Here is an 18,969-nt window from a genome sequence, read left to right on the forward strand (position 1 = left end):
TCCCCGGGCTGCGCCGCCTCCTCCTGGCGCGGTCGGAAGCTGGGGGGGGAAGGTCCGGCTTGGCTTTCTGGAGGGGTCAGCGGCGGGAGGGAGGGCTCTTGGTAACCCCGGGGCTGCCCCCTTCCCCAGAGGAGCCCAAGGTCGGGATAAAGACGATCAAGATGTACTGCCAGAGGATGCAGGAGGAGAACATCACCAGAGCGCTGATCGTGGTGCAGCAAGGCATGACCCCCTCGGCGAAGCAGGTACAAAGCGCCGTAAAAGAAGGCTGCCTCCGAGTCAGGGTTGTTGTTGGGACCGCGGGCGTTTTGCTTGTTTGTTTTTCAGCGCTGCTTTAACGAAAAGCAAAGCTTTTAACGAAAGCTTAGGATTTCCGTCCTGATAAAATCTTTCGCTAAAGCCTGTTGTACCTTAACACGGGCTCTTGCTTAACGTGCAAGCGTACGTAACCAGAACAACTGGTTCTGGTTCCAGAAGAAGAGCTGATGGCCCATCAGCAGCCAGGGGGTTGATGAGAGAAAAGAGGACACGTGCCAGCGGTCAAGAGATGCGTGCGCTCTTTGCCCGCGTAGCTGTATCTGTGTGAGCGCGAGTGTGGTGATTCCACGTTTGCAGTGACTGGGGTTTATCGAGGAGCAGATCTGAGCCCAGGCAGGGCTGTCCCAGAGCTGTGCGGCAGTCCGTGACAGACCTTTCCCTTTTCAGTCCCTGGTAGATATGGCTCCCAAGTACATCCTGGAGCAGTTCCTGCAGCAGGAGCTCCTGATCAACATCACGGAACACGAGGTGAGCAGTGTCGGGCAGCGGAGCAAGGGCGGGACGATCGGTCTTTTGTGCCGACCTGCGGCTCGGGCTGCTCCTAGAGACCTTCTCTCGGTTGGAAGGCCGGGCTGAGTGACGCCGTCGGAGTTTTCTTCCTTACAAACGTGTCGCTTCTCCCACCACTGAGAGGAGCCAGTCGCTTTCTCTGGCTTTCTAACCGTCGGGTCGCTCTGCCCTGTTGTTTACAGTTGGTCCCGGAGCACGTTGTCATGACAAAGGAAGAAGTGACTGAGCTACTGGCCAGATAGTATCCTTTGTTTGTTCTTGCCCTTCCTGCCTGCTTGTGACGCATGCTTGCTTTGGGCTGAAAGTGAACACATCTGCGTGCGACGGTTTAGTGCTTTCTTCCGTTCGCTGTGCTAACGAACGGGCAGCTGGGCCAGCTGCGTGTTCTGCTGGGGGGAGCTTCTCCTTGACTCCCTGCGCAGTAAGCTGAGAGAGAACCAGCTCCCGAGGATACAGGCCGGGGATCCTGTGGCCCGGTACTTCGGAATAAAGCGTGGTCAGGTAAGAGAAGTAGACTCGGGCAGCAGTTCCCTGTGGGCAGGGCAAGGAGCTGAGGTCCTCTGCGGTATTTCAGAACTCTCGGAGACAGGAAGGGTATCTCTTTCAAGCGTAAAAGCTGTTGTAGGTTAGGTACGGATGTGCGTAAGCTGAGCAGACTTCTAGCAAGGAGACGGCAGCCTCGGCTGCCTGCTGGATCGGCTGGTGACAGCCAGCAGATGTGACACCAGCCCCACGCTCTGTGATCTCCCCCCTCCCCTTGCACAGGGGGGCGGCACTTCCACACTACGCCCCCGCTCTGAGGCAGGGAGCTCAGCGCCGACCGTCTCCGTGGCTGCTGAGTGCCGCAGCTTTACAGCCACGCTGCCTGGGCCTGAGCGCGCCCCTATGTCGGGCAGGGAAGCCCTGCAGGGGAAACTCGCCGCCAGCTTCTCTCCCTCATGAGTTCCTCCTGTCGGCCTTCTAGGTAGTGAAGATCATAAGGCCGAGCGAGACTGCGGGCCGCTACATCACCTACAGGCTGGTGCAGTAATCTGGAGCTATCGGGTAAGGCGGAGTACGAAACCCTCTGGCTGGCGGAGGGCTTTGGGCAGTGCCTTAGACTTACACTGGGGCTTTCCGGGATTGACTTGAAGTGAGCTGTCTCCAGGAAAAGATCATCCCAGAACTTTAAACTGTCTGTGGAGGGAACCGTTAGTGAGAGGACAGACCAGAGCAAGGCTTAATCAGTCTCTTGCCTCAGTATCCACCGTTTAGGACATGCCTGTCGGTGTTCAGGGCATGCAGTGGGGCTTGGCCTTGAGAGCGGCCTGCTGAGGGAGGCGTGAGGTGATTCGCATCCCGAGTTCTCTTTCTTCCAGGTGTGGAAGAGTTGTGTGACACCTCGCGATCCTCCCATCCACCGGCAATTTACAGACGTGCTGAGACGTCTGCCTTTTCATAGATGGCCAAGAAAATTCTCTTTCCGTGTTGCCTCTATGCAGTTGTGTTACTTGGCCTAATTCCTTGTTTTCCAGCATGGACTTTGCTGTAACTCCTTGCTCTTCGCTAAGGACTCGTGCCATGGAAGTAACCTGAAGCAACTGATTTGTGCAGGGAGGAAGCGAGTGGAAAAAGGCTTTTGCTTTCCTATTTTATTTATAGGATCTTACTTTTAATAAAGGTTTGTACTCTCGCTGTTCCTCGCTGGTATTGTATTTCTCAGCCCTTCCCGTACCAAAGCCTTCTGGACTTCGCACGTTCCTGTATTTTTCATTCTGTTTAGGGTGCCTTGCTGCTGAAGCCCTGATGGACTCTCCGTCATGGCTGAGCCAGGAGCTCACCCTGCGGAACTCTGATCCAGCTGTCGTGCGCAGTTTTGACGCTGCAGTTCAGACTTACCTCGTTGCTTACCGTACCTGTTCTAACCTCTGGCCCTTGTTTTGAGACCTTGGTGTTCAGATATTGCAACGGAGAGTTGCTTATCACCCCCCAGTCGCTTTCATTTTAATCTGTTCCAGGTCTCTTGAGGGTTTTTAAAATTCAGTATACTTGCTGGAAATACTTGGAGTACTTCCTCACGGTGCTTAGCCTCCCGTGGCCACGGGCATGTGGGTCTGGAAGACTCTGATCTCCAGGACAGACACGGGTTGGAACACGCTGATTTTATTTTTTTTTTTTTTTTTTGGAAGCATGTCGATCTGAACCCAGCAAAACACGTAACGCAGCTTCATACAGCAGCACAGGCATGTCATAACAAACACGCTTTACTTCTTCCACGCTGAATTAATACACAAATAGAAGGGTGCCTGTTACCATGTGAAGCTCAAGCGTAGCTTTTGTCCCTTCCCTCACTCACATTCACCTGTCACCCATCCTCGCAAACACACGCGGTACCGCCCGTGGTAGCAGTGCTGGCAGCAAGAGAGGGCAGTCGGCCTCATTCCTCTTGCTGCCGTGGAAATGACCTGCTGGAAAAATCCAACCCTCCCGTTGAAGAGCTGCGGAGCAGAATGTCTCGCAGGTATCTCTGGCTCTTCTTTGGCTCAGTTACAAACCAGCCAGCTGTAAATTTACTCTGGTTTTGTGTACCTTTAACTGTGTGTACTGTGCTGAGATGCATTTCCGATTAGTCTCGGAGAGCTCTGGCAGCCGCGAAGCCCAGGCTCTCCCCTGTGCTGGAGGCTGATCCTCTGAGGGGCCAAACGTCTGGTTGATCGCCCAGTTCTACAGTAACGAGGTGTGTATAACCCTCAGACGCCACTCGGTGTATCTTCAGCTGGAACATCGCTCCCGCCTCGCTCGCTTGGCTTCCTTGGCCGGAGATCGGCCTCTGCCTTCCCCCTCGCTGTCCCGTTGGGGTGGATGCTCTGCAGAGCCTGATGCGTGAGCAGGCAGAGCGAGGGATGATCTGGTGTCCAGCATCTCCCCGAGGAAGGGTCTGGCTAATTGTTAGAAAACACCTTTGGATTCGTGCAATTTCTTAGGAGCTGTGGGCTGCGAGTTGCTTGTGTGTGAGGTGCCCTCGCGCATCTGTCCCTGGCCGGGAGCTCTTGGTCTGTGCTGGTCACGCGCCCTCCCGGGCCGCGGGTCTAGTGGCACGCTCAGCGGCGACGGCAGGAACGCAGCCCGGGTACCCTAGCCCAAGCAGGGTGGTAGAAGGAAACAGCTTTCAGCCCTTTCTAAGCTTAAAATCTACTTGTTTCTCTATGCTTCAGTGCAGAAAAGTCTCGTAGCTTTAAAAAAATACTTTGGCTGGTCTTGTTTAACCCTTTAAGTTCCTTTGCCAGCAGAGGTAGTGGATTCGTGTTGAAGGGTTATCTCTTTACAAAAAAAAAAAAAAAAAAAAGCCTCTTACACTGGCAGGGGCTGTGACTTGATCCAGGCCGTGGGGGTCCTGAGGAGGAGGCACCTCCCCTTGGTGACCTGCTCTCTGCCCAGCTCCATCTCGCGGCCGGCTGGAAGAGCAAAGGCGTAGCCCAGGACTTGCAGCTCAGATTTTTGGACACCAAATATCTATCCAAAAAAAAAAAAAACCCCTGAGAGATCAGGCAACGCTCAGGACCCTGCAGCGAGGAAAACCTGTCCCCTGAGCTTGCTCACAGCCTGCGGGTTGCTCTTTGCGTGGCTCCTGCCAAGTAGAAAAATGCCCATAAATACAAGCAGCAATGCAAACCTCGTCAGCCGAGCCAGGAAAGGCACGTCGCTGGTTGAGTCCTGTGTTGCTTAGAAGTGCTGAGGCAGTAAATTGATCACTGGACTTTGGGTGCCTGGTACAGTCAGTTATAAATGATAAATGTACCTTGCAGGGCCTGGCAAACGGTGCAGCCGCGGCCCTAAAGCCGAGGCCGGCTCTGTGCGAGACGGTGCGGGTGCCTTTTACCCGGCTACGCCGAACCCAGCACTCCTCCGGCCGTGTCGTCCCTTCCCGGCGAGCTGTTCCCCAGGCCGGCAGAGCCAGCCCGCGCGCGTGGTGCTCGGCATTGTCCGTCTGTCCGTGCGGCGCCCGTGCCTTGCTGCAGTGCCGTTCTCTTGTCCGCTGTTGGGGAACTCTCCCTGTGCCACCTCCCGGCAGCCTCGTCTCCCCCTTTTGGCCGCAGCCAGCGAGGATGATCAGATCCTTTGACTCTTCCTACCTCAATTTCTGCAGTAGAGGCGTAGGATTAGGGAGCGCAGCAAAAATTAAGCCTGTGACCTGGCACGGGCACGGCAAAGCCCTGGGTTCCTTCCCAGTCCAGAACAACAAGCGAAGGGTCTGCCCTGCTTCAGCTCCTTCCCAAGTAACGTGCTTCGTGGGCTGCTGGATTGAGCAGGCGCTCCCAGCAGTCAAGGCAGACTGACCCGATTTTCCCCGTCGGGAGCCGAGCGACTCGGGGGGTTTTGTGTGAAAGCTCCAGCCACGAAACAGCGAGGACTTGCCTGCAGCTGACACACCAAACCCCCCTGAGCTGCCCGTGGCTCCGTCCTGTCCCTCCCCACCCCTCAACATCACCGCTTTGCGAGTCGCTGCGCCTGGGTAGTTTCTGGGTTTTGCCCCTTTGCCCCGTCCCAGCGACCGCGGTATTTTTGTTTGGTGGCTTAGATGAAACAGGGCTGCCGCTCGCTGCCTGGCTTGTGGCCGTCTTGGCACCTGGCTGCCAGATGCCAGGCAGCGGCAGGCGTAGATGTGTTGTTGGACTGGTTTGTGTTGTAGTCCGTGTCGGCAGCGGAAAGGCGTCTCTCGGGGTATTCTTCTGCATCGCTTTGCTCTTCTCCTGGGGGGCTGCGGCAGCGGGGAGCGGCGCCCTCCGCGTCCGACTGGCCCATGCTGCAGCTCCGGCTCCGCTGTCCCTCGCTCCCGTCATCGCAGAACTGAGCTTCGTCTGTGCTGGTCTCGCTCTCCTGTTTCGTTAGCTGGGTTCGTGGGCCCCCGTCCGCGGCAGCCAGCAGCTCCCTGCTGTCCTCCAGGTCGGAGTCGGAGTCAACGGAGCGGTCACCAGACTCTGCGGGACAGAGGGAGCCCTGTGCTACGCTCTTGCCCAGCACCACGGCATCAGCAGGAGCTTTGTTCAGCAAACTTGTGGTCTTCAGGACAGGGGAAGGGCTTCGTGTTACTGCCACTAGTGACATACCTCCCACCTCCCAAGAGACCTGTGCCCGCTGGGGAGGAGCCACCGGGCGCCTTCACTTACCTGTGAAGGGGTCGGTGCTGTAACCCAAATTCCTCTTCTCTGAAGGCAGCTCTAGGTAGGTGATGCTGCCGGGAGGTGCTGCGGGCGGGGAGCCTGCGCTGGCCTGGGAGGAAGAGGTACAGTGGTGAGGCCATGGAGGAAAAGAAAACCCTCATTCGCTGAGAAATGGTTCCAGAAATCTCATTGTTCACTGGAGAAACACCAACTTGTTGTCCCGGTGTAAAAGCGTGTAGGCTCCATCCTCCCACCCCCCGCCTGTCTCGCCTACTGAGACTGTTCTTTTGGGGCAGAAAACCACTCGCAAGTGGAGTGGGGATGCACAGGGGGACATGACGAAGCAAGGCGGGTTTCCTAAGAGACAGGCAACAGCATTGGCCAGACCCGTACCATCGTGTGGCACGGCAGGGATGGGGAACGTCACTGGTGCAATCCACAGGGCAGAGCACGAGGCCGGGGCACCGTTCAGGAGAGGGGTGGGGGGTGTTAGGGCTGCAGGAGGGTCTGCCCCAGCTGATCTGCTCCAGGTTGCAAGCGCCAGCAGGCTGTCTTGGTAGGCTCCGCATCCCCTAAGGGTGCTCCCTTCCCCAGAGACTCCTACCAGGTCAGAGCAGCTGGCTGCCTCCTCCTTGCTGTCTGTGGCGTATTTGCTGGCGTCGGCCAGCACCGTGGTCTCCTTGTTCTCAAAGATGGTCGAATAGAAGATGATGAGCGCCTCGATGATGCGAGCTTGGTGGGGATAATCAACCAACGAGGACAAGGAAATAGTGGCGTCCGTGGGCCTTGGGCGCATCAGTGTTGGCCCAAAGACGATGCCCAGGTTGCTTGAGGTCATCTTGTTGTCCTGTTCCACCTCCACGATCCTGGGGAGGAGGAGGAGGAACTCGTGAGAGCAAGCAGGGAGAAGGGATGGGTGGACAGGCAGGGCTTGCCCAGCCTGGCGCATCCAGGCTGGAGGAGCTGCTGGGCTGGCAGCACAGGAGTCCCCGCTCGTGGCAGACACGAGCTTCGTGAGCGGCAGAGAAGTAGCTGCAGCTATGGATCTACCTCCCTGCTCCTGGGAAGGGCTGGGCTGTCCCCGCTGCCAGCGTGGGTCCAGTGGGGAGGCTGCACTTACCTTCCCACTCTAGGGAAGAAAGGGAAGGTGCCCCAGCACCCGCGCAGGCTCTGGACCTGCCCCTCTCACCTTCTCAGGTGCTGCAGGAGGTACTGGAGTGTGGCCATGTTCTCCCAGGGAAGCTCCTTCAGCAGCTCCTTCAGCTTCAGCACCAGGTTCACCACCACCTTGTCCGTGTCGGCTCCTTTGTCCACCAGCTCAGGGCCCCCTTTCCCGCTCTTGCCCTTGGCCTCGCCGCCCTGTAAGCTCTCCTTGGCCAGGCCCATCAGCTCGTTGTACATGCGGAAGGGCATAATGGGCTCCGGCAGCTGCAAGCAAGAAGAGGGGAGATGGGTGCTGGAGAGCCGTGCCTCCCCGTCCCAGGGCAGGGGGGGAGGCTCACCCCCTCCCTGAGACCTAGACCTGCCCAGTGCCGTTGAGCTGAGGAAACCTGGGGCCTTTCTACAGCAAGGAAACATCCCCAATGCTTCCAAAGCGTGCTACCCAGAAGGTAATGTTTGTTTATCCATCTCCTGGAGCGTGTAAATCCAGCCTCGTTTGTCCTAGCCAATTAGTACCTGTGAAGCTGAAGCAAAAAGCAACAACGTTTGATCTCTGGGTGCTCTCTGCTGGACAGGTCCCTCCGGGTCAAGGTTAAGGGATTCTCTTTTTTCCCTAGAAAAGCCCTGGCCCAGGGCGGGCACAGCAGCAGGTTCCCCAGCAGACGGGGGGTGGTTAGAAAGAGGACGGGAATGAAAGAGGACAGGAATGGATTGTTCTGGGCTGGAGAAGGCAGGATGTAATCGGCATAGCCTGCAGCAAAGGTGGGGCTGTGGTTAGGTGAAAACTCTTGCTTTGAAGCTTGTAAGAAGCACCCAGAGCAGCATGTTAACTAATTGGTGGTTTTGCATGGCTGGCGATGTTTTCAGAGTGGCTTAAACAGATGGTTTTGGGGATAGGCTGCCTCTCACAGCAGAGCGGGGTCCCTCCAGTCCAGCACTCTTACGGAGGGACTTTAGACCCATTTCTCTGCAGTGAGACATTGGATCATGGCTCAGGACTGATTCTTCCTTTCTTTCCACTCTGCTTTTCTTCTCTGGAGAAACCGCAGAGGCAATTCAGAGCCCTTCTCTCTGTGCAGGGGACCTAGGGACAAGGCTCCGTCCTTGAGCCGAGCCCGATTCTCGAGGTAACGCACAGGAGCCCTTCTGCGGAGTTACACCAGGCCTCCAAGAAAGGCAGCACTAAAGAGTTAAGCGGTGAGGCTGCAGTGCGAAGGAGAAGCTGCTTCCTCTCCTTCTGCCTTGTGGTGGCTCGTTGGAGGATGTGGGTGATGCCGTTTGCGCTGCCAGTTTTCGAGTTTGCGTATTGGCATTTGCTGGGGGTGGAGAACTGCTGTGAGCAGGGGACAGCACCCGGCTGAGCCCACCGCAGGGCGACCCGAGGGCCACAGCGCTGCTCGGGGAGACGTGAGCTCAGCCCCGGCTCTGCCGTGCAGGGTGACCTTTGCTGGATCATTTCCCTTTTCGTGTGCCTGGTTCCCCAATTGCAAAGGGGAGGGAGGATTTGGTGCTTCTGCACGTTGTTTTTCTGCGGATACGAACGCCGCTGCTGCAGGGGTGGAGGAGCCATGCGAAGCGATGGCGGGCGAGTTGTGCGAGGGCTCACCGAGAGCAGGAAACCGGCAGTCATCTCGGAGGAGGCGCAGCGCGAGTGCTCTTCCCCAATCGTGCACATGGTCCCATCTCTACCGCTGATCCACTCCCAGCTGGGAGGGACCCCTCTCACCACCCACACTGTCATACAGTTATTAAGCCCAGTTCGTGCAGAATTACTCCTGCCAGAGGTGACTCGGTGAAGCCAGGTTTGTTTCTGGGAAGTTAGTTCCTCTGGCCACCTCTCCCCTGCCTCCCCCCAGCAGACGGGACCACCAGCACCTTACCTGTCTCAGGTAGAGCTTCAAGACATTGCTGATATCATGAGGGGAGGCCTGGGACAGCTCCACCAGCTCTTTCCCATTCTCAAACGCCTGGCAAAGCTTCTCCACGCGGGTCTTGACGCCATTAACTCGGTAGATGCCCTGTAAAAGAGAGAAAAGTGGAGTTGAAGTGAGGAGAGATGTTTCTCATCAAGTCTGCACAAGACAGTGAGCTTCTAGCTCCCATCCTCTCCTTTTGGGGTTGGAAATCCCTCTTAGAAGTCGTTCTGGGCCATCCCCTTCCAGCTCAGATATTACTGTCATTCCTGTTTCATAGGAAAGAGGGAGGCAAAAGAAATGAGTTGCCAAGGTCAGAGTTTGGGGTATCGGGGCGAAGTTTATCACCTGGGACTTTCTGGCTTCCCGCCTCCAGTAATCTGAAAAACGAGTCTGTTGGTTTTCATACCAAGGCAGAAGAACATTTCAAGAGAAGGCAGCTGAGCCAGCTTAGCTGAAGAAGAGGGAAGAGAGAGTGCGTCACCTTGGTTTTCAGTGCCCGCTTCTCAATCTCAGAAATGCACTTCTTGATGATGAAGGGGATGCCATCTGAGCTACTCTGAGAAGCCTTTGTGAAGTCTTGCCCGAAAAGCTGCAGTTTCCCTTGGAGTTTCTTGTGCCCGCACTGGATGGCCAAGGTTTCCAGACACTTCTTGTGGCAGGCCAGGTAGCACTGGAAAACACAGGGAAATGTGTGGAGGTGGGAGGCAGCGCCATGGGTTAGGTGGAAGGGCAGCCACCGAGAGACACCAGGCATCGCTCAGAGAACAAGGAGCTCGTTGAGCAGGACGGCAGACAGGAAAAATGCCTTTCCTGGAGACATCGCAGGACCAATGCAAAGCACGCGGACCCCTCCCCAAAGGAGGAGTGTCTTCTTAAACACAGGTTAGAGCTGTGCTAAGGTAGTCCTGCCTCAAAGTTCATGCTGGCACCTCTGCTTCCACAGGGAACTTAGACCTCCTGACTGTGGTTACACCCATGGTTTGGACCACATGTGTGTCAGGGCTCCTGGCCGGGTTTCTACAGCAAACCTGTGACACCCGAGTGAAAAGCTGCACCGCAATATGCTGCTGCAGAGCGCGTGGCTCTCATCTGGGGACAGAGTGAATCACAGGACCGTACGCAGGTAGCGGTGAGGCCACCCCGTTCATGGGACATATCCTCCATCTCTTCCACCCACCAAGCTCTCTTCCCACTTCTCCCAACTTTACCTCCTCGCATTCTGCTCCCTGGAAGTAAACGTAGCTGTTGCACTCCCGACACTTGGAAGGGGTACGGAGCTTCCTCAGCCGATGAGTCTGGGCAGCCTTGGATAAGCCAACGTTTCGGAAGGGCCCTGTTGGAGCCGTCATCTCTGGTGTGATCCCATTGATGCCTACGAGCAGAACAAAAAGAAATGCAGCTGCATTCTTTTGGGGATGTCTCCTGAGGAGGTAAGGTTAAGCAAAGCTTGAGCAGAGCGGTCACTGTCACAGATCAGACAACCAGCTGGATGCATTAGTTCTTTAGCAACATTGCAAATAACCTGCACTCTGAGGTGTACAGCCCTAGCTCATCTGTTCCCACTGGTTTGAGCGGAGCTCATCCCTTGGTAAAGGGAATGCTATTGGGCTCCTCCTGGGGTCACCATCAGGTATCCTCCCCAGCGATCGTTCAGTTTACCTCCAGAACTACTGCATTTGGGAAAAGTCAACCTGCAGTTAGCTTTGCCACGGTGCGCGGGTGCACAGCAGGAGCACCGCGTCACCTCCCGCGCTGTCACGTACTCTGCTCAAAGGGGGTGGCGTTCTCATCCTTCTCTTCCAGCTCTTCGCTGGAGGACATGGTGCCGTTGGAAGACAGCCGCTGGAGTTTACGGCTGAATTCACCTGTCAAAAGAAAACCCACAAGCCGGTGAGATTACTGGCAAAGTCGTTTCTCTTCTGAGTGCGCTCTGATGCTCGTGGCCGATTCCCACAGCGGGCAGTTGTGTGCCTTGTGCTGCTGGGGCAGCGCTCTCTGCAGAAAATGAGAAACCGGGAGCGAGCCGGGGGCCGCGCGTGCCCGTGCAGTGCCCTGCAGCGGAGCAGGCTGCAGCCAGTGTAGTGGTCCCTCATCCCATCCCATCCCATCCCATCCCATCCCATCCCATCCCATCCCATCCCATCCTGCTGGAGACTGGGATCAGAGCAGTTATTTACAACACGGTGTTATTACAAGGCAGATAAAAAAGAGAAGTGACTGGTCTCGCCTAACTCCGACGCTCTGTTTTTAGGCTGACTGTATTAGAAGGGGAAGGACTGCCTGCCCTGGGCTGTTTTCGGTATCTACCTGCGCTTGAATCCAGGCTGCTGTCAGCTTCAGTGATGGAGGTTGGCCAGGATTTGTGGACCTGGTGTCCCCTCCCACCTGCAGAGGAACACACATAGTCCGTTTGAGATTGCTTCCTGCGTTCAGGAGAGAAACACGGGAGAAGAGCCTAGACTCTGGGGGACACTTAAATTACTGAAGGAAGCTGCTTGGCTTCCTGTTGACAGGCTGGTGAAGGGGCTGTTGGGGTTGTGATGCCTTCAGTAACACATCCAGCAAGGGAAAGAAGAGATGGGAAGATGGTGAATGGTCTGTTAGGTAGCACTAGCAACAGCAAAAAAACCCCCACGGATCTGATTTTCTGTCCTTCAGGAAATTCAGCTTGCAAGGCTTCCAGCCTGTCCTGCTGCTGCGAAGAGAAGCCCCCTGCCTCGGCACCCGTGGATGTCCTGCCTCACTCCTGACCAGGGGGGAGGACGCAGCCTGCTGCGAGCGGTGCCGTGGGGACGGCGATGTAGAGGCTCCTCTCTGCTCCGGGCTCACCTCTCCGTTCAGCCGCCACAGCCCCGCTTTGCTGCTCCTTCGCTCCTGCTCCTCCTTCCGAGACGGTCCCGTCCTTGGGCAGCCCGGCCCCGTCAGAGCCAGCATTCGTTGAGAAGTCACTGGCATTGAAGCTGCCTTTCCGTGTCCGAGTAAAGGGGGACCTGGTGGGCAGAAAGAAGGAGAAAAGGGAATGTCTGAGTGGATGAGAAGGAAGGACACTTGAAAACCTTATTCACGGCTGCTATCCACCTGTCTTGGGATTTACAGTCCTCTGTCTTAGGTACTAGATAGCCTGTCTCATCCATCGGAGGATGTGAGAGGAATTCCCAGCTGCTCCAGCCCCAGCTTTTCCCAGCAGCCCCAGCTTTCCCAGCAGGAGCTGCCTTCAGGCGCACTCGCACTACGCTGGTTTCTGCAGGGGAGCACAGCGCCAGCCCAGGAGCAGGAGCTGCCTTCAGGCGCACTGAAAGCACGCTGGTTTCTGCAGGGGAGCACAGCGCCAGCCCAGGGGAAGGTTGCCAGTGACAGAGAAGATGAGTGTAAACCAGGAATGATTTCCCCCTCTCCTTTCCTACCAGGCGTTGTGTGACACGTAGGGCTCAAAGTCGTATTGGATGTCAGGTTCATCTCCTCGCTGCAGCTGCTTGACGTGAGAGGCGTATTGCTGCCCGGGGTCGTAGAGCTTGCTGCTCTCGCACAGCGTCTGGAAGTTGACGGGCAGTGGAGCCGTCTGCATGTGCATGATCTGGTAGAAGGAGATTGTGGCCTAAAAATAACGTAGAGAAAATCAGACACGAGCTTTGTGAGGTGACATACAAGGAGGAGAGAGATGAGGAGAGAGACAAGGAACTCCAGGTTAGATGAGAAATCAGGAGCACAGAGCGGTGTTTGGTCTGCAGCCCGGAGCCTTGGCTTTTCAGAGCACAAGGGAGTGAAGAGACCTTTACATCTGCCTGGACCTCATCTGAAATAGGAGCAGCTAAGCCAGGTCTGCTGGGGAGACAGCTCTGAACCTCTCCTGAGCAGGGTACGGCCACCCCCTTGCCCTGGGAGCCATACTGAGCAAGCAAGCCCCACTCACCGTCTTGATGACCTGGTCACTCTGTTTGATCACTTCGTGGATCTGCCGCAAGGAGTTCACCTTGGTATCCTCCAACTCCTGCTTCTGGGTATTTGCATCCGCAACACAGGTCCGATACGTGGCCATCGCCTCTTCTGCCTGAGAGTTGGGAGAGCAAGAGGTGGAAACAGTTCATAGGCAAGGAGAACAAGGAGAGCAGCTCTCTGCACTTGGACCCTGTTCCTCTAGGCATTCCTGCGCCGTGTCCGAGGATGCGTGGGGAGCTCAGTTCAGTCCACTTAGCTCAGGGCTGCCCCTGTACGAGGGCAGCAAGGAGTGAGAACGTTCTTGCCAGGCAGACGCTCAGCCGAAGTCCAGAGCTGTCATGTTCCTACCTTGTTCTTGGCTTCCTCTTCCAGCCGCCTCTTCTTGTCCAGGGTTTTGGTGGTGATGCTGCTGGTGGTGTTCTGCTGCTCTTCTTCTGCTTTCACTGCCATGTACTTGGCCTTGTCGTGCTCCTCGCTGCGCTGCATGTATATCTGCTTGGCCTTGCGCAGGTTGACCTCTGCCTCTTGCTGCCAGTGAAAACAGGGTGAGGACTGAACTCTGCAAGGGGATCGTTATCTCCCACAAGCCCCCCAAGGTCCCTTTCCTGGCCCCTGCGCCCTGTGTTTCTCTGGCGTCCCCCAGCACAGCAGAGGCTACTGGAGAGGGGCAAGGAGTCCAGCATCCTCAGAGGGGTACGTGTCACCGGGGTACTCCAGACCGGGCTTGGGGAGCACAAACCCAGCCCGTGCTGTGCGGCTGTTACTCACCAGTTTCCTCTGCGCCCGGTGCCACTGCTCCTTGATCTCCTTCCTCCGTTTTTCATGTTCAAGGCGTCTCACTGTTAGCGGCTGAATCAGGAGGGAGAAACAACCCCCACAGTGGTTTGAGCTAAACGCTCGCTGCTCTTCCCTTTGCAAAAGGCTTTTTTTTCCCTGTGGCGGTTGTTATCATTCCCCAGCACATCTGGGCTTGGTTACAGGGAGGGTTTGTGTCACGGACAAAAATCTGCAGCCTGGGAAGTGCCAGATGCAGTTTCCCTCCAGACTGAGCTAAGCAAGAGCTGCCCTCTGCAATGACAGGACATCAACTCCCTCCCTGGCAAACAGCTCTGGAGAGCGGCTGTACTTGGGAGATGGGTGTAGCTTGGTCCGGGCTAGTGGGGGAACGTGGGAATGCAGAGAGGCCTCGGATGAGGTGGAGATCGATAAGGAGGTGCCGTTCGATTTGCCAGACTTGGGGGGGTTTCTTCTAGACCCTGTACCTAATGCCTCGAAGGACCCAGAAACTGGCTGAGAGCTTGGGCTCGTTGATCCGCCGAGGCCAGAGCAAAGCCAGGGAATGCCGAGCCTGAGCAGCGGCTGAGCCGAGCAGCAACTGGATTCCAGTTTCTGAAAGAGCTGCCTGGGGCAGAAGGACTGAGGAGACCACTAATGCCTCCCTCGCTGCCCAGCCGCCGGGGAAGACCCTTCTGAGATGGCCTTTCATCCTCTCACCTGGAGGAAGGTTTGGTGCTGCAGGGTGTTGGCAGCCTGCAGAACCGACGTCCCGTGCTCCATATCCTGCTCCAGGGCCAGCAGGTAGATGGACAGGAAAGGCATGTTGGTCTGAGAAACGAGAAAACGCGCAACCCTGAGCCCCAGCACCGCAGCGTGAACCAAAGGAGACGCATCCTCCAGTGCTGCGTTTGGGGGAGAAGAGCGAGAGGCTCAGCTTGGCTGCCCGCTACTGGTAAAAGCCCCGTCCTGGACCGAGACAGTGTGGTCACAGGCTGCCATGAGACCGCTTGGAGGGAGGTCGGAGGGGGCTGGAAGGGCCCCGTGGTGTTGCCTGCCCGGTGCCTGGCCTGGAGAGCAGGGGCCAGGGCATGTCTGGCGTGTGAGCCTGCCCGGGCTCTCCCTGCTGGCACATCCAGCGGGGCCAGGCAGAAATATCGGCTGCCGATGGAGGAGCTTTTGCAGGGTCTCAGCATGATCCTTTGCTTTGGTTTGGATGCATGAATTTTGCCAGGCAAAGAGCTTTGGAGAACTGCATGCTTGTTCTCCTGGGCAAGAAGCCGGGTCACACGAAACAAGCTCTCCAGGGCTGCTTGCTCCCGATACAGCCCGACAGCCTGGATGCCAGGTGGCTTGAGGGACATGTGGACTTACCTCCTGACTGATGGTTTGCTTGCAGCTGTTTGCCATCTTCTGAAGCCCTTTGGCAAACTCCATCTCTGGAAGGAAAAGGTTGGAAGTGACAAGACATACGAGACACCAGGATTTCCCTGCTGATTGGGTTCCTTTTGAAAGGACTTTCAAGAAGGAAAGGATTCAAAGGAATCAAGAACTTCAGGAATGAAGTTCACCCTGCCCTTGCAATGTCTGACTCCCCCAGCCTTGTGTACATGATTGTAGAGGACCTCGAGCTGTTCTGATGCTGCTCCGAGGAGTTCAGCCCCGCTTCGGAGAGGACCCACCCGCCATCCTCCCTGTCTCACCCAGCGTGGTCCTTTTCTCCAGGTAGCCAATGAGGTCCTTCATGTACTTGGAGATGTTTTTGGCGTACTGGAGGGCAGCATCTACCCCCCCCTCGCAGCGCTGCAGCATCACGTCCACTTCCTCGGCAGGAGGGCGGCCTGTGATGGGACGAGGGGGAAGGTGGGGAGAGAAAGAGCAGAGAGACACTGAATGTGCTATTGCCGCTGTGGTCACTGATCCGCTCCCTCCAAATGCCTTTGAGTTCCCAGGAGCACTGGAACAGCTGGGAAAACCCCAGGACAGCCTAGCTCACCCCTGCAAGCTCCATGAGCTTTCAGTGCAAACCTCCCCGTATCTGTGCTGGCATCGTGCTGTGCTGGTGTCCTGCCGGCCCCCGGTGCCAGCAGCAGCTCTGCTGCCTTTTCTCAGCCGAGGAGCTGTGTGCAGCTCAGAACTGTGGTGACGACGGGGAAGACGCCGGTTCCTGCCGGCTGGTCTGCTCAACCGGGTAACCCACCACCCCAAACCCTGCACCCAGAGTCTGCCTGCTTACCCGTGTCATAGCTTTCCATGCCCGAAGGCATGCCATCTCCTCCAGGCCCGGGGATCCCTCCGTAGAGGCTCTCCATAGTCTTTGGGAATTGGGAAAGAAAAGGGACTGATCAGAGAAGAGGAAGGGGAGTAGTTGGAGGGGCTGGTGGATGGAGGGGAGGCAGAAACCCAGAGCTGCTGGAGCCTTTCTGCTGTTGCTGGAAGTGTCCTGTGCCCAGCCCGTGGCCCTACAGGAAGGCCATGAGCTAACGGGAATGTCACTGGGGAAATACCTTGCTCTGTGCAACACCAGGCCACGGCAGAGCTAAGGAGAGCAACCAGAGCCGTATTTTCTGCCTCTTGACAGAGCTGCTCCATCCCTTCCCGAGCCACCTTGCCCTTTGGATCGAGCTGCCAAGTGGCCTTTCCCCTCCTTGGGATGGCAGTGAGGACAGGAGCAAGCAGGCAAAGCCTGCACGCAGCTCCGACGGGCTTAGAGGTGAGCGGGGAATCCCACGTCTGGGGCTGGGGCTCAGCCCCTTCCCGATCCGGGTCTGAGCGCCCCGGCACATCCCGAGACCCACGCGATGGGAGCAGGCATCACTCACCTGGTTCTGGTCGCTGGGTGGGATGGAGAGGATGGTGCTGCTGTCCACCTCCCCCATGAGGAACTCAGACACGCTGTGACGAGAGGAATACAGCTGGGCTCAGCAAAGGGAGGACAGGCAGTGACAAGGAGGGCTGTCACCCAGCAGCACCCGACCCGCATCCGAGGGACCGGGCAAGGGCCAGGGCAGTCGGAGCTGCTATACTGGTTTCAGTGGGGATCAGCTCAGCTCCACGTGACGTGGTCTTGGTAATTCAGGTGGAGGAGCAGAGCTTGGCCCAGCACTGAAGAGGGGCCGGGACATGGAGCCTATGGGCTCGAGCAGGCTTTGGGGTCCCTCCTCAGTACTGGAGGAATTGCTGGTGCAAGCGGCAGGAGGAGTGAATCTGCCCTCCCTGCGGGGTCTCTCCAGTCCCCAAACCATCCCCCAAAGCAGCCGCCACTGTGGGGCTGTGCGTGGGCGAGGGGACGGGGCGAGGGGTGGAGATGTGTCCTGGCTGTTGAGGGCAACGAGGTCCATTGGGGGACCTCCTCCGGGGGACGGCTGGCCAAAAGTCCCTTACGTGCTGCTGAAGGACACTGCGATGGTCTCCACGGCCTTCTCGAACTCCCGCTTGTCTGTCTCATTGTTGGATTCGTAATGGAAACCTGGAAATGAGAAAATGCGGAAGCCCTGTCGCCACGAGCGCCTGTCCCTGCCTCAGGCAGGAGAAGGACCTGCCGGCTCCTGCTGGTCTCAGCCCTGCTGTGGGGCTGGGGCTGGGTCGGGCTCAAGGGAGCAGCGGGGAGGAGAGGACTGTCCCTATGGATGACGGAGTTTCTCTAGTGCAGCGCAGTGTCTCTGCCCCTCCATTTCTCCCGGGACTGACTTCCCTGCCAGCATCACTTTGCTCATGTTTCTGTTTACTCCCGTTAACCCAGGGCTGCCGGAAAAGTGCTGCTGGCTGTGGACCTGTTCCACTGCCTCCACTGTCTTACGGCACCTCCAGAGCCCCCTGCTCCGAGGCGGGATGGCTTCCTCCAGGAGGGCTCTCGCCCATGGCTGAAAGAGGAACCGCCGGCGGCAGTGGGAACCAGCGCAGACGGCGCTTGGCAGACGCCCAGGCCAAGAGACGCTCGCGACGCCTTCACCGGCGGCCAGGGCTTCTGGGCAGACCCTGGCGCCTGTCGGGTCGGCTCCTCTGGGGTGCCGGGGCCGGTGAGCTGAGCACCCCTGCTGCGGCGAGGGGCTGGGATCTGCTCCCACCCCTCTGCCCGGGGACGTGGGCAGCCTGAACTCTCTCCGTCCCGGCCCCGCCTGCGGCCAGCCCCACGGCTGCCCTCCTGCCACCCGCCACGAGGCTTCCTGTCCCCTCGCGGTTGCTGTTCGGTGTCCAGGAAGCGGCGCGGTGACGCAAAATGTTGTGCTCTGCCTGCGGTTAACGCAGCCGTCTCCCTCCACGCTGGTGTGACTGCGGGCAGGAGGAGGTGGTGCCCTGGCCAGGATCTGGGCTCCACGGACCCCGCTCTTATAAACACGAGGTGCTGCCAGGAGCGGGAACTGATTATTTAAGTGTTTTTCCTGTGGCCATGCTTAGAAACTCCCAGGCAGGGATCTGTGCTCTGTCATTTCTGACACTACATCGTCCTTAAAACTAAAACACAGCAAGCAGGCAGTCAATGCTTTCGCCTTCTCCGCCTGTCCGTGGGGCAGCTCTGCTCCCGGCAGCCCCCCCCATGGGCTCCCTGGGCCCCGCACATCCCAGCACAGGGCAAGAGGGGAGCAGGACAGAGCTCCCAGCCCCATCGTCTCACCCTTGACTTTGGAGATGAGGGTCCCGGCGGCTGTCAGGGTCTCCAGGGTGTTGAGCAGTGGGTACTTGTTGATGACCTGGCGCAGGATGCGCAGGGTTTCACCCAGGCCCTCGTGGGCCAGCGGCCGCTGGGGCTCCTTGGGATCTGCAAGAGAGGGAGGATGAAACCCTGCCCCACGTCCCTGCCCTCTGGAGCCTCCCATCCGCCCCCTGCCAGCCACGTCCCGGGCAGGGTGCCGCCAGGCTCCCAGACCATGCAGCCCATCCCCTTGGCTTTGTGGCTCCCCCCGGCCCGGGCAGGGCCGCCAGGCTCCCAGACCATGCAGCCCATCCCCTTGGCTTTGTGGCTCCCCGGGACTGGGGCGTCCAACCCTGCCATGGCTAAACCAGCCGGTGTGTCCCCTGCCCGGCACAGCAGTGGGCCTGGGGCAGACCGACCTTTTAGGCATTTTTTCCTTAGTAGTAACTTTTTCCCTTGAAAGCGGTTTGGGAATTTCCTCCTCGTTTCCTTCCCTTCCTCCCTGACGGATGGGCACTCCCAGCTGCCGGGAGGGATGCGGCAAGTTTGTCCTGCCGCCGTGCCCCGTCCAGCCGGGCTC

The 18,969-nt window shown here is 57.7% G+C and overlaps 2 protein-coding genes across 3 annotated transcripts in view; one reads left to right on the forward strand and one right to left on the reverse strand.

Moving 5' to 3' along the window:
- The first annotated feature begins 126 nt into the window (after positions 1 to 126).
- POLR2E (RNA polymerase II subunit E) lies at positions 127 to 2,506 on the forward strand. 2 transcript variants are annotated; one of them, XM_019472239.1, is made up of 6 exons: positions 127 to 245; positions 706 to 786; positions 1,011 to 1,069; positions 1,251 to 1,329; positions 1,793 to 1,872; positions 2,187 to 2,506. In XM_019472239.1, exons 1-5 carry the CDS (start codon positions 162 to 164, stop codon positions 1,856 to 1,858), a joined length of 369 nt encoding a protein of 122 aa, XP_019327784.1. In that variant the 5' UTR covers positions 127 to 161; the 3' UTR covers positions 1,859 to 1,872; positions 2,187 to 2,506. The 2 variants fall into 2 exon arrangements, with proteins under 2 accessions (XP_019327784.1, XP_009278064.1); XM_009279789.1 differs by having other exon boundaries at positions 2,343 to 2,506.
- A 2,876-nt stretch (positions 2,507 to 5,382) lies between these two features.
- Positions 5,383 to 18,969, reverse strand: part of ARHGAP45 (Rho GTPase activating protein 45) — an 18,657-nt gene continuing 5,070 nt past the window's right edge. Inside the window, exons 3-23 of the mRNA XM_009279893.1 lie at positions 18,372 to 18,515; positions 17,141 to 17,225; positions 16,579 to 16,651; positions 15,993 to 16,071; positions 15,460 to 15,597; positions 15,131 to 15,195; positions 14,477 to 14,587; positions 13,751 to 13,831; positions 13,331 to 13,510; positions 12,957 to 13,094; positions 12,451 to 12,641; positions 11,876 to 12,036; positions 11,354 to 11,431; positions 10,810 to 10,911; positions 10,255 to 10,418; positions 9,528 to 9,716; positions 9,011 to 9,148; positions 7,159 to 7,397; positions 6,574 to 6,835; positions 5,976 to 6,078; positions 5,383 to 5,786 (exon numbers count right to left, since the gene is read on the reverse strand). Coding sequence (XP_009278168.1) covers positions 5,383 to 5,786; positions 5,976 to 6,078; positions 6,574 to 6,835; positions 7,159 to 7,397; positions 9,011 to 9,148; positions 9,528 to 9,716; positions 10,255 to 10,418; positions 10,810 to 10,911; positions 11,354 to 11,431; positions 11,876 to 12,036; positions 12,451 to 12,641; positions 12,957 to 13,094; positions 13,331 to 13,510; positions 13,751 to 13,831; positions 14,477 to 14,587; positions 15,131 to 15,195; positions 15,460 to 15,597; positions 15,993 to 16,071; positions 16,579 to 16,651; positions 17,141 to 17,225; positions 18,372 to 18,515 — 3,125 coding nt within the window. The remainder of the gene's footprint in view (positions 5,787 to 5,975; positions 6,079 to 6,573; positions 6,836 to 7,158; positions 7,398 to 9,010; positions 9,149 to 9,527; positions 9,717 to 10,254; positions 10,419 to 10,809; positions 10,912 to 11,353; positions 11,432 to 11,875; positions 12,037 to 12,450; positions 12,642 to 12,956; positions 13,095 to 13,330; positions 13,511 to 13,750; positions 13,832 to 14,476; positions 14,588 to 15,130; positions 15,196 to 15,459; positions 15,598 to 15,992; positions 16,072 to 16,578; positions 16,652 to 17,140; positions 17,226 to 18,371; positions 18,516 to 18,969) is intronic.

Source organism: Aptenodytes forsteri, unplaced genomic scaffold (assembly GCF_000699145.1).
Source record: "Aptenodytes forsteri isolate BGI_AS27 unplaced genomic scaffold, ASM69914v1 Scaffold147, whole genome shotgun sequence".
In the NCBI taxonomy this organism is placed as follows: domain Eukaryota; kingdom Metazoa; phylum Chordata; class Aves; order Sphenisciformes; family Spheniscidae; genus Aptenodytes; species Aptenodytes forsteri.